This window comes from Podarcis filfolensis (assembly GCF_964270895.1).
Source record: "Podarcis filfolensis genome assembly, chromosome: 10".
In the NCBI taxonomy this organism is placed as follows: Eukaryota; Metazoa; Chordata; class Lepidosauria; order Squamata; family Lacertidae; genus Podarcis; species Podarcis filfolensis.
This window is the reverse complement of record NC_139612.1, coordinates 51,535,936-51,549,218: the sequence shown is the minus strand read 5'-3', so window position 1 is coordinate 51,549,218 and position 13,283 is coordinate 51,535,936. Positions and strand designations below refer to the sequence as shown.

Here is a 13,283-nt window from a genome sequence, read left to right as displayed (position 1 = left end):
TGGAAATCCATGCATGAGAATCATGTGACTGCTGCATCACTTAGCTTTTTATATAATTTCTACATAACCATAAGAAGAGCCCTGCTGGATCAGACCTAAGGGATATATAGCTCAGTGCTCTGTTTTGCACTGTGGCCAACCAGTTGCACATGAACAGCCCAGAAGCAGCCCATGAGCACAGCAGCACTCTGTCCACAGGGACCAATATAAAGAAGTACAGTGCCTCTGATCCTGGAGACAGCGTATTGTCATCATGACCAGAAGCAACTGACAAGCTTGTTTTCCATGAATTTGCCTAGTGATCTTTTAAGTTGGTGGGTGCAACCAACCATTTGCAGCAAATTCCAAGGTTTAACTATGTGTTGTTCCTTTTGCCTGCCCTGACTTTCCACTCATTCAGTTTCATTGGATGATCCCAGGTTCTCGCATTATAAGGTGGGGAAGAGGCAGCCAGTCTTGTGCCACTTCCTCCACGAATTTTATAAACCTCTGTCATGTCTCCCTTACTCACTACAGTGCTTCTCAAAAGGAATCAATTCACACATTCAGAAGAAAAATCAAGTGTCAAGCATTCTCAAGTGTTGTACAGTGATGTGTGAAATGTCCATTGGGAGACTATATCTACAGTAAACATTTGTCGGTTACTCAATAGGAAGGGAATAAGCACAGATGCAAATTATTAAAGAGATGGAAAGTCATCATTTCCCAATACAATTTAGACTTATTTACACCTCTCGTAGCAAAGTTTTTCAAAACCTGTTAGTTTCTTAAATTGAGCTTCCCTTCAAAGGCCCATACAAGCACTTTTGCATACCTCGATGTGGGAGATGTATTATTCTATCCAGCAGCACCTGCAAACACTCCATATTTCGAAATGAGAGCTCACTGATTACCACACTGGCACAGAAACACACTACATTTAATTTCATTTAACATTAAAAAGCCTCCAAGAAATCTGCCATTTGGACCACACGGTTCAGAAGACCAGCCCAAACAGAATGGTTTTTGCCCATTTTATCCAGTGTCTAGGGCCCACGTCATTCAAGACAAGACACTGGTTGGACACTGTGAGAACAGGATGCTGGCCTAGAATCCAGCAGGCCGTTATGTTCTGATGACGTTGCACAACAGCTCCCATTGTATCTAACCACTGGCTATGCTGGCTGGGACTGAGAGGAACCAGAGCCCAACAACATGTAGAGGGCCGCAGGTTCCTCATCCCTGCTCTAGAAGCATGTATGTGGAGCACTTTTTGTAACATTTGTAGACCACCATTCATTAGAAATTGAAGGGCTGTTTACAAAAGTACAATCAAACCAGAAAATATACAATGTCACAGTAGGTAACACAAATACTAAAAGCTAGGTAGCTACAATAGCCAATGTTTGAGTAAATAAATAGGCCTTCACCAAGTGCCTAAAACCAGTCAAGGTCTGGGGCTCTCTCTAACATCCAGAGAAAGCAGATTTGATAGAATGGATGCGCTACCACGGAAGACTTTCCTCCAGTTGATCCAACCACTCAGAGCCCCTTAAGACCATGGTACTTGACAAATACTGACCTCAACAGTCCACACAGCAGAGGTTGACAATAATTGTATCACTGCAAGCCATACAGTTCGCAAGTCCTTTCTATTCGCCAAGTATCACACAGCAAAATGCCCTCTTTTCGGGAATGCTGCTTTCCAGCCTTCTGGTTTTGCACTAGTATACCAAACTAAAGGTAAAGGGACCCCTGACCATTAGGTCCAGTCGTGACTGACTCTGGGGTTGCAGTGCTCATCTCGCTTTATTGGTACAGCTTCCGGGTCATGTGGCCAGCATGACTAAGCCTCTTCTGGCAAACCAGAGCAGCGCATGGAAATGCCATTTACCTTCCCGCTGGAGCGGTACCTATTTATCTACTTGCACTTTGAGCTGCTTTCGAACTGCTAGGTTGGCAGGACCGGGGACCGAGCAACGGGAACTCACCTTGTCGTGGGGATTCAAACCGCCGACCTTCTGATCAGCAAGTCCTAGGCTCTGTGGTTTAACCCACAGCGCCACCCGCGTCCCAGTATACCAAACTAGCTGTGTGGAAATAGTGCCCTATAGATATGCACACGTAACTTGTTATCTGACATTTTACTGGCACCTCAACTCAGACCTGGAAGGGAAAAATAGTTTCTGCATATTCAAAAAGGAAATTGGTTGCCCATTTAATCTAAAGTAATACATTACTCATCACTGCCACACGTATTATTTCATTAATTCTCTTACATTTATTTCCCACCTTTTTCCATCATGAAACCCAAGGCAGTATACAGTGTACGTATGTCTAAACCCAGACCTGCTTAGTTTCAGCAAAGTGGTGGTCTCATGTACCCAGTTTAGATGACACATAATGAGCACCATTTGACGGATGAAACTGCAACAAACCCAGGTTTGCCCCCAAGTAGACTTTCAACAGAAGTAAAAACAAATCCCACTACCCTGACAAGCTGGTCGATATTATTTGCTTAATTCAGCCCTTGTTTTCTTGAGGTGCTTGGCTGGAAGCCACCCCGATTTCCCGGTCTCAACTGCATTTCTTACATTAAACAAAATAATTTTCATGTCTTGCAACTTTCTCTGAAATAAAAAGAAGAAATAAAAAAGGAGACCCCATGTGTCATTTCTTTCCTGTTGATTATATGACTCCAAACACTACCCACTTATGATTCCTCAAATTTGAGTCTGGAGTGGACCCTTCAACAGAGCCCCTATTTTATTTGGCTGGAAGTGACTGCAGCCATGCCTAATGCTTAACAGAAACCATTATGTTGCCCCCCCCCCTCCAGCAACAAAACACCTTATGATATCTTCTGACAGGACTGGGGAAGCTTTAATCCCCTAGATGTTGCTGAACTGCTACTTCCATCTGCCACAGTAGTAAAGGGTAAAGGGACCCCTGGCCATTAGGTACAGTCGTGACCGACTCTGGGGTTGCGGCGCTCATCTCGCTTTATTGGCCGAGGGAGCTGGCGTACAGCTTCCGGGTCATGTGGCCAGCATGACTAAGCCGCTTCTGGCGAACCAGAGCAGCACACGGAAACACCCGTTTACCTTCCCACTGGAGCGGTACCTATTTATCTACTTGCACTTTGATGTGCTTTCGAACTGCTAGGTTGGCAGGAGCAGAGACCGAGCAACGGGAGTTCACCCCGGATTCGAACCGTTGACCTTCTGATCGGCAAGTCCTAGGCTCTGTGGTTTAACCCACAGCGCCACCCGCTTCCCAGATATCTGCCATAGTACCCATGGCCAATAACTGGGGGTGATGGGAGATGTAGTTCAGCAACATCTGGAGGGCCAAAGCTTCCCCACACCTGTCTTAGGAGTACCAAAACAAGAAGCAATTTGCATATACCAATTTTTTTTTAAAGGAAACTATAAAGCAGTCCCTGGAGCCCTGACTTTTACCAGAACAGCAGCACACCACTCTCATAAACACAGTTTTCCTTGTCTAACACACAAAAAGCTATTAGCTCTACAAACATCAAGGAGTGAAGCGATCTCATCACAGATCTCCCACATCACATCTGTTTTGCCTTCAATCAGAGAACCTATTCAGACAATCATGGTGTATGCAAATTTCCATATTGTCTTTTCAAGGGAGCAGAAAGACAGATTAGTTGGTGCTCAGTACAGGAACTAGATTTTGGCAAACCACCGCATTCATCAGTGTCCAAGCACACACAGAGATGCACCACAGACTAGGAGCCAACATATGCCCCACACTGGAAGCTATAATCTGAGCTATAATCTATATGCTATAATCTGGGCTGGCAAGCAGAAGCCACCCTCTTCCACTTCTGCACCCTACTGTCCCACCAGGAAGCTCCCCATTTAGTTTTTGGAGGGCCCCTCCAGGCAGATCCGCTAGGATGAGAAACTGCGTCTCAGCCAAGGTCACCTGAGCGAACTCCGGCGATTCGAACCCAGAGCTTGCCAGCCCAAAACGCTTTCCACCCACCCCCACGCACTGGCTCTGGGTTCAAACCTCCGCGTGGCTGCGAAGCTCACGTTGGTGACCTTGGCCGAGGAGGGCTCCTGCCCCACGCTTAAAGTGGAAGTGTCCCGCTCCCCTCCAAACACACCTCATGCGCTTTAAAGACACCTGGAGTCCCCTTGAGAAATGGGGGGGCACAAAAAAACCCCAAAATAGGAAGGGAAAGAGCGGGAGGGGAGAGAGAGGAATGTCAGCAACCGCTTTCTGCAAGCCTAGAGGACCCGCGTGGCGAGGCTGTGGGGCGCCTTCTCCCTCCAGCCCCAAACCTGATGAAACACACGCACAACCAACCCCCCTCCCCAATGCACCCCTCATTTTAAAACCTCTCACCTTTCGTCACTTTCTTGGCTTCGTTATAGCGCTTCCACAGGTAGTTCTTCATGTCCGGGGGCGGGGCGGAGGGCTGCTGCTGTTGCCGAGGGGCCAGCGTGCAATAGGGATTTGCCTTTAAGCCGCCGCCGCCGCAGGAGCAGCAGAGCCCGGCTAAGGAGGCAGGAGAGACTGCGGCGGCGACAGCAGCACTTGCCCGCCTCGCGCCGCCTTTCCCCGCTGACCCCAGCAAGACCCTCGCGGTAGAAGCGGCCGTGGCTGCCATGGCTGGCGCAGAAGCAGAAGCAACAGCTTCTGGCGGACTCCCCGGAATCGCTTTAGGAGAAGAAACGCGCGCCAGTTGCACCCTCGCCTGCCTCCGCTGGCTCTGCGCTCCACTGGCTGCTGCCGCCGCCGGCTGAAGTCACTTCCTCAGGCCCCGCCTCTCCGTCTCCGGGAGGGGAGGCAGGCGGCGAAGGGGCGGGCAGGCCGCCCGCGGCACGTGGCTTGGCGGGAAGACCCGCCCGCCTCCTTCTCCCTCAGGGGCAGAGAGAGATCAAGAAAAATGTCAGAGCTGAACCCCTCGGCTCCTTTTTCTCTCTCTGCCAACAAACCCATTGCAGGCCCCTGCTTGGTACCGCCTTCGTGCCCCTATTGCGAACTTGCCTTGGTCGGACTAGGGCGGGGCCAAGGCATTTTGGCACCTAAGGCAAACCACAAAATGGCACCTCCCTCCCCGCCAGGGAAGAAGGGGTGAAGGAAGAGCTGCCTCGGGTACAAGGGAGGGAGGGTAAATATCTGCGCTGGGATGTGTTGCCCCTGTGGATCTTGCCTCACCTTGCCCTATGGGTTACTGGCCCTTGGTAGGCAGGCGACTGAGGAAAGAGAGCACGCTGCAGCAACCTTGCTGCTCCTTTTATTGAATCAGTTTCATCTGGCCTAAGTCGGCATTTCCCAGACATGTACAGTATGTTGGGGATTGGACCCAAGACCTTTCTGCATGCAAAACATGTGCTCTGCCAGTTTGGGGCCAGTCCATGCACAAGGCAAGGTGAGGCAACTGCCTCAGGTGGCAGAGCCAGCCTCCAAGGAATGTATTGCCCTCTGTTGCCACCACAGTGATCTCCCACCTTTGTAGATCTTTACCCCCCCCCCTTGTTCCTGTTGGATATTTTCACTCCCCGCTTCTTCCCTGGGGAGGGAGGGGACACCATTTTGTGGTTCAAAATATCTTGCCATTGAGTTGTGGTCCTTTCCCTGTTAGAGACTGCTTTCATTCATTCCTTCATTTCTTCTCCAACCCTTTGGTCCTTACCTTCCTCTTGTGCATGGACTGTTCCACTTTTACAGCATAGGTGATTCCCATCACTATAGGGCAAAACCATCTAGCAATCTTCTTGTATAAAGTTCTTTAGATTTTTGGTACAGGTGTTGACCACAACATCTCTGTGAGGTAGAATGACCTTGTTGTTATTTTCCAGGTGAGGCATCAACACGAATGGGCGGCTTGGCAACCGTCTCACCCAGAGGGCTGCTCTATATATTGCAAAAGAAAACATTTCAAGAAACCCTGTATTATTCATTTACTTCCATTTAGGAATCACTTCCTATAAAACATCTCAAAGCGATTTTACAATGTGTCAGACAATCCATGCATGCCATAGAATAAACCTCACCAGAAAAAAAGGTTGCCCAACTCTGCTTTACAGTGTGACCCACATAATACTTAAACTCACCTCCTTTTAAGGCTAGTTAGTCCTATAGTAGAAATGGGGAACCTGGTACCCTCCAGGTGGTATTGGACTCCCGCCTCCCATCAGCCCCAGCCAGCATGGCCAAAGGTCAGGGATGGTGGAAGCTGTGGTCCAACAATATCTGTTGGACATCAGATTTTTTTGCCATCCCTGCCTTATGGAATTAGATTGGCAGGGAGAGAGCTGTCTGATGCAGGCTCACTTAAAGGTGAAGTCCCACTGTGTTCAGGGGGTCTTCCAGGTAAATATGTGCAGGATTTCTGCCTTCAAATGTTGGAGTCTTCATTCTTTGCCTAAGAGTCATTTATAAAACCTCAGTGGAAAAGAGCGTGGGAAGCAGAGGTCCATAATGTAAGACAATCTCTCACTTTCATTGCTAAAAGACCTCCTATGGAGCCATGTACTAGCTGAAGTCTATTTTAGTCACAAAAAGTGCCATGCCAACAAATTTGCAGATCTCCAAGCTTCTAAGAATACATTACGTACATGAAATGATTAAACTCCACTGCAAGGCTAATAATGTACTTGGCCCAATTTTACCCATTAATTTACCCAGTAGGACTTTCATGGTCTGTGTGTTTCTGGAAGTACAGAACCATTGCCTTGTGTATTATGTGATCATAATGTGATCACTTTTTGCTGGGTGACTATGCATTTGTCCTGCTGCTGGCTATTTCTATACTATTGTAGTTTTATTGTTCATGATCATAGAATCAAAACATTACAGAGTTGGAAGAGACCACAAGGGTTATCTAGTCCAACTTCCTGTCCTGCAATGCAGGAATCCTGCTCATAGCCATCCCTGGGTGGGCTCAAACCACCAACCTTCTGGTTAACAGCAAGATGCACTGATCCATTGTGCCACTGCGATTCTTTCTGTATTTTAATATAAATTAGACACCCCCAGGGAACTTCACACCCGGAGGCACACTCCATTGTCTCTCAAGACAGACAGATGCCAACAACAGAACTGTAAACTTTAAGGGTCTGATGCCCAAACTACATATTACATTATAGTTCTGTGCAGTTTTTCTTTAAGGATGCAATCAGGAGTGGATGGAAGTTTTCAAAACTTCAGAAGAGAAGCAAATTTGTCTCTTGCTCCTTTTTTAAAAGCTGGCTCAAGTTCTCTTTTAACGTCATTAGCAACAAGCATGTAAATTGTCCATTGTCTTTCCACTGCACAAAGTAAATGGCTCCAGGACATTGCGCAAGCTCTAAATAGATGCACACATTCAGAACAACCTGTTCATAGTTATTCAATGTAGCTTCAGACAGCAAAGTGGAAGATACACAAAAGCCTATGTAAACCTACCTGCTCAGATCCATTCCTCAGAGAAAGGAGGATGCAGATTAAGAAAGATAAGACCTAGGTGCTCCTCCTACCCTCACATCATTAGCCACCATTTTGTGCCAACAAATCAGAAAATGCAGGTGCTATTTGTACTGTACATTTGTTGTGCTAAAATGACAGCAGTTTTATCCTCTTTAACGAGGTAAAGGTAAAGGGACCCCTGACCATTAGGTCCAGTCGTGGCCGACTCTGGGGTTGCGACGCTCATCTCGCTCTATTGGCCGAGGGAGCTGGCGTTCAGCTTCCGGGTCATGTGGCCAGCATGACTCAGCCGCTTCTGGCGAACCAGAACAGCGCACGGAATCGCCGTTTACCTTCCCGCCGGAGCGGTACCTATTTATCTGCTTGCACTTTGAGGTGCTTTCGAACTGCTAGGTTGGCAGCAGCAGGGACAGAGCAACGGGAGCTTACCCCGTTGCGGGGATTCGAACCGCCGACCTTCTGATCGGCAAGTCCTAGGCTCTGTGGTTTAACCCACAACCTAAATTCCCAGTATGTTCTTGAATCCCTCCTACAAAATACTGACAGTCTGGCGGAATTTTGGAGGTACAGCAGAGTTCTGGATACAAGATGTCAAGAGGGGTGCAGTTCCCACCCACCCCACTCACACATGAAAAAAAAGACCACCACAGCCAACCACAAATGAATAACCACACCCTAGGCCAACCCCAACCTCTCTCACCAGCAAAGGAACACAAGTGAGCAGCAAAAAACCTGCACAAGCAACGCTGACACCAAACCCTACATATAGTAAGTGAAATAGAAACATCACCACCTGACCCCACTCTCACCCATCTCTCCCCCCCCCACCTCTTTCCCCCTTCTCTTCCTAATGTCTCAACAAATGAAAATGATTTGGAAAAATGTTACATGGGGGAAAAACACGAGAGAGAGACATTGCACACTTTTGTAAATCAACAAAATCTTTAATTTTTTTTTTTAAAGAGGGGTGCAGTTTCCCACAACAGAAGGACAGAAAGGAGAACGGATTGCACAGAAGGGATGTGAGAACCAGTGTGGTGCAATACTTAAAAGAGTATTTTTTAAAGGGAAATTCCCTTATTCTGAATAGGATTCCTCGCAAGAAAAGGGAAAAGTTGACAGCTATGGTCAAAAATCATGGTGTGTTCCTACAGCAAGTTTTCTTAACAATTGTGTAAGAGTGTTATGCAGTAAAAGCTACATTAGCAACAATTTTTTGCATATTTTCCAAATAATTTTATAACCATAAAGTAAAGGTAAAGGGACCCCTGACTGTTAGGTCCAGTTGCAGACGACTCTGGGGTTGCAGCGCTCATCTCGCTTTACTGGCCAAGGGAGCCGGTGTACAGCTTCTGGGTCATGTGGTCAGCATGATTAAGCCGCTTCTGGCCAGAGCGGTACCTATTTATCTACTTCCACTGCATGCTTTCGAACTGCTAGGTGGGCAGGAGCTGGGACCGAACAACGGGAGCTCACCCCGTCCTGGGGATTCAAACCACCGACCTTCTGATCGGCAAGCCCTAGGCTCTGTGGTTTAACCCACAGCGCCATAGGTACTCAAAAATACTTCATTTCTTTTCCAGGGAAAAACAAACGCGTATTCCACTAGGGTGTGCTGTGACCCAGTGAATGTTTTCAAGTTAGTATAGTAAACTACCATAAATATCCTGGAGCTTCTTTGGCAATATCAGCTGTTATCTTTCCTAAAACAAACAAAGGTAACTTTAAATCAGCTTCTATATGGGCCCTCAAGTTAAAGAGGATAAATTGTGACAGGACTGGCTTTACCATGAATTAATTATATAGGGACTTTTTTCCTTTTGCATTTTCACATAACAAGAAATCTCCCTTTGAAACTGCTGTTTGCGGCAGGAGATAGAGAGGGGGAGAGGGTAATATCTACAACTACCCTCTCTTTCCTGCTAGCCTGATAAGATAGAGAGAAAGGTTGAGCCCTGTCATGTCCCTGCAAAGGGAGAGAAGAACCGCAAAGTTGTTCCTTGTTCTTGACCTGTGCAAGTCTTATTGGTGCATCTGACAACTTCGCCGCTACAATTGTTTTATACGTTTTTAATTTGGGGGGGTGTTCTTTTGTTGTTTTAATGAGGGAAGGGTGATCTGTCTGGGAGGAGAGGAGCTGAGGAGAGCAGGGGTTCCCAATCGCAGTAGTTCAAATTAACAGGAATGAACTCTGATGGGATAGATGAGTAGGACAACTCTAGGTTGCTTACCTGCAATGTATGGGACTGCAACCTTAGCCCAATAATCTGATAATGCCAGGCTGCATACATACTATATCTTTAAAGCACATTCAAAGCACATTCTTTCCCTCAAAGAATTCTGGGTATTGTAGTTTGAGGGCTGCTGGGAATTGCAAACCCTGTGAGGGGTAAACTGCAGTGCTCAGAATTATTTGAGGGAAATAATGTATTTTGAATGTGTTTTAAATGTATAGTGTATACTGTACAGAGTATTAGTATTGTAATTGAAATAGTGAACTATTCCCACCTGCACATAATATTCATTTGCATAAAGCAAATGGCCCAAATATGCATTTGGGAATCCACTTCTTGTTTTTGTTTACTGTACTGTATCTGAAGAACTCTTACATGACTTGATTTTTACTTAAGAGTTAGTTTATAAAACATTATGGTATCCAGTGTTTTTTAGCTTCTGTCACTCCAGTAAATAATTAGTAAGCAGAGTAAAAGAGAGAAAACTTCTGTTTACAAATGTTCAATGGAGAAAAACAATAGAGAAGATATATAGCAGATAAGGAAAGCCACCTTGAAAATGAATGAGAAACACAATGCTGTGTCAGTTTTTCTGGGTGACAAATTGTGTAACTTTCTGAACTTTCAAGTTACTTCCATGTATATGAATCATAGAATCATAGAGTTGGAAGAGACCACAAGGGCCATCGAGTCCAACCCCCTGCCCAGCAGGAAGCTGGAAGCAGGTGCTGTACTATTTATTCTAAGACTATTACATTAATATTTTGTAATCAGTAAGACACTTGCTGGTACAATTTGTGAACTTCCTTTTTTAATGGGACATCAAATGCTTTTAATAAGTCATATCAGTACTTGGTATATATACCGTTGTACAGGCACTTCATTAAATGGAACATCAAAAGGCAAATAATCATATATATATATATATATATATATATATATATATGCATTTACCAGGCCAACACGTTCTGTGAAAACTAAGGGTTGGTTCACGTGTTGCAGTTCAAGATCCAGTATTTGTATTCTACACACACACACACAAAATCAATTAATCATTTGCAATTAAACGCTTAAGACAATTCCCACTTTTCAGACATCTCTAGTGAAGGCAAATTGTGGGCCTTGAGGTTCAGTAGCCCAGACTTATAAACACGGGAGGCAAATCCAGACAGAAAGGCAGTATATATCTAAGTCTCACTCAGTACAGTATATTGCTTCAGTTCATTGATTTAAATGGGCCTACTCTGAGTTTGATTAACATTGCATATCACACTTTTTAAGTGTCTTGTGGCAATAGTTATGTCCTATTTTATATGTTGCTGTAACAACCTTACTCTGGTAGCTAAAACCTCAAGCATCAGAATATAGGGCTGTAGTTTGAGACTGTGGTTTACCAGTTGTGTGAAGAAGCAAGCAGGTGTTTTTGTTGTTGGAGGTTCCTCTGGTGGTTAACTGGAACATGTCTAAATAGTGTTCTGCAGTTGATAAAACACACTACAGTACATAATTTGGTGGTAGAACACATAGTTTGCATGCACAAGGTCCCAGGTTCAGTTCCTGGCATGTCTGGGTATGATAATTTTGAATAGCAAGACTGAAAATTCCAGAAGGAAAGGGAAGATCCCTGCCAAGGATCCTAGTGACCTGCTGACCATCTTAAATAGACAACAGTGCCCTAGATAGAACTTTTGGCAGCTTTAAACAGCAGGAATGAAAGAAGCTTCTCAAACACTGCGTGCTATCAATGGTGCTAATGAGCTTGGCTGCGGGTTAGGAGGGCAATATGTGCAGGCTGAAGGTGATTCTCCCAGAAACTATGGAATGGAATAAAACTTTGGTCAAGACTGAGACTCTGGCTCTTAATGGAAATAGCCCTGGATGCCTGTCTTAAGCTAGGGGTAGATATGTTTTTATGGAGTGTACAAGAAGCAGAATTGCTGACAATGCCTTAGTCACACTAAGACAATGCACTAGTGTGAAAGAGGCAGAATACTTTTTGCTCCATGAGGCACTGGGTGACGACCTTGAGACTCTCTATACCCTGATAAGACTTGGATCATGATAACTCCTAAAACAATGGAAAATTGTTTGTGCAGGTCACTTTCTATTCACCAATACAGAAACAAGTTTTGTTGTGAGCGAGGGTAGAGTGGGATGGGGTATTAAAATGGAATCGGGAAAAGGTTTCTAGGATGTTGGGGAACAGAGAGAAGTGACAGTTTATTTTCTGAACTTCACCTTGAATTCATCTATTTTATACTCAAGCAGCTTTTTCTAATGTCTTTTTGTGCTGTAACTCTGGAACACACAAACAGGAAGGAAAACTTTGCTATTAGATTTAATTATTGCTACTTGTAATAATTTTACACTGGGCTGCGTTCTTCTCTTCTGAGTTTTCCAGAAGACTCTTTTTTTTTTATAGCTCTTGTTATCTTAGGTTCAGACTTTTTATTTTTAAATGTTTTTATTTCATTTTTACCCAGGCTCAGTTTCTGTTTGGATTTTTCCAGGATCCCAAATCCTGGATACCAGATTGATTAAATCAAAACAACATCTAACTATTCCTAAAACAAATATATTTATTTCATTATCTTAAGGAGAACACTTAATGAATATTTTTAATACATACCTGCAAATAGTAAAAACCAGTTTGTAAATTAACAGAGTCAGCAAACCTGTCCATGCCGTTCTTGGCCAGATCAGAAGTCAGCCCAACCAGAAATACTACATACTGAGCATGCTCCAACAAGTAGCTCTAGGGGGAAAAGGCTAATTGCCAGATCTTCTGCTGTTACAAGCGATGCAGTACGCTTCTGCTCAGTGCTACTAAATTCAGGCAATTGCAACAAAACATAAATGTTAATAAATAAAACAAATACTACAAAGCCGCTGCAAACTTCAGCTCTCTCCTCCCATGGACACCAAGTCCAACAGTGTAGCCTCTGCAACTTTTCATTGCTTAGAAGTGTGGAGCGCACAACAGTTTTGCACTCTTGTGCACCAAGAAAATACTGATACAGTCAATCTTTCACACTATTTCACAGTGCAGGTAGGGTCTCACAGGATAGGAATTGTTCTCCCTCATACCACACAAATAAAAACGAAATCCCTCCACATGGAAAACTAGATTGTTGGGAGAAAGGTTCTAACCTAGCCTTCTCCTCCTTGTAGAAGTTTTCTATCTGTAGGAGTATTTTTACACGGAATACATTAAGTTCAGAATTGTGTACACTGACTAGCAGTGACTCTCTCCAGGGCTTCAGGCAGAAGGCTATTCCCAGCGCTCCCTGTAGATGCCAGGGAGTGAATCAGAGACCCTCTGCATTCTCCTTTTGGTGAGGTTCCCTACCAGTACTGGTGATAACATTTATGAAACTTAAGGAAATCTTTACAGTGGTTTGTCCTAATGCGTGAATCAAGTTAAAGCTGTTTCAAATTAAAAGTCAGCAGTCCACCTACTAAGGTGTCCCATGCCTTTAAGAACCTCAAAAAGTCAAGTCTAGTCAATGTATTTTTTTTAAAGGACTACAACTCCCACAGGGCAATGTAAGAGGGCGGTCCTAGCATGCAAAGCAGGAATGACGTAACATGAATAATACCAATCGTGGGCCTGCACCTACA

The 13,283-nt window shown here is 44.8% G+C and overlaps 1 protein-coding gene across 3 annotated transcripts in view; it reads right to left on the bottom strand.

The window, feature by feature from the left end:
* The window catches only part of NT5DC3 (5'-nucleotidase domain containing 3), a 46,195-nt gene extending 33,843 nt beyond the window's left edge, over nucleotides 1–12,352 (bottom strand). For 2 of the 3 annotated variants that reach the window (XM_083574116.1, XM_083574115.1), the window contains exon 1: nucleotides 4,360–4,756. In XM_083574116.1, the coding sequence (XP_083430242.1) occupies nucleotides 4,360–4,624 (265 nt within the window). In that variant the 5' untranslated portion in view covers nucleotides 4,625–4,756. Of the gene's footprint in view, nucleotides 1–4,359; nucleotides 4,757–12,291 lie in introns of those variants that run through there. The other variant, XM_083574117.1, reaches the window with a different exon arrangement.
* Between the last annotated feature and the right edge of the window lie 931 nt (nucleotides 12,353–13,283).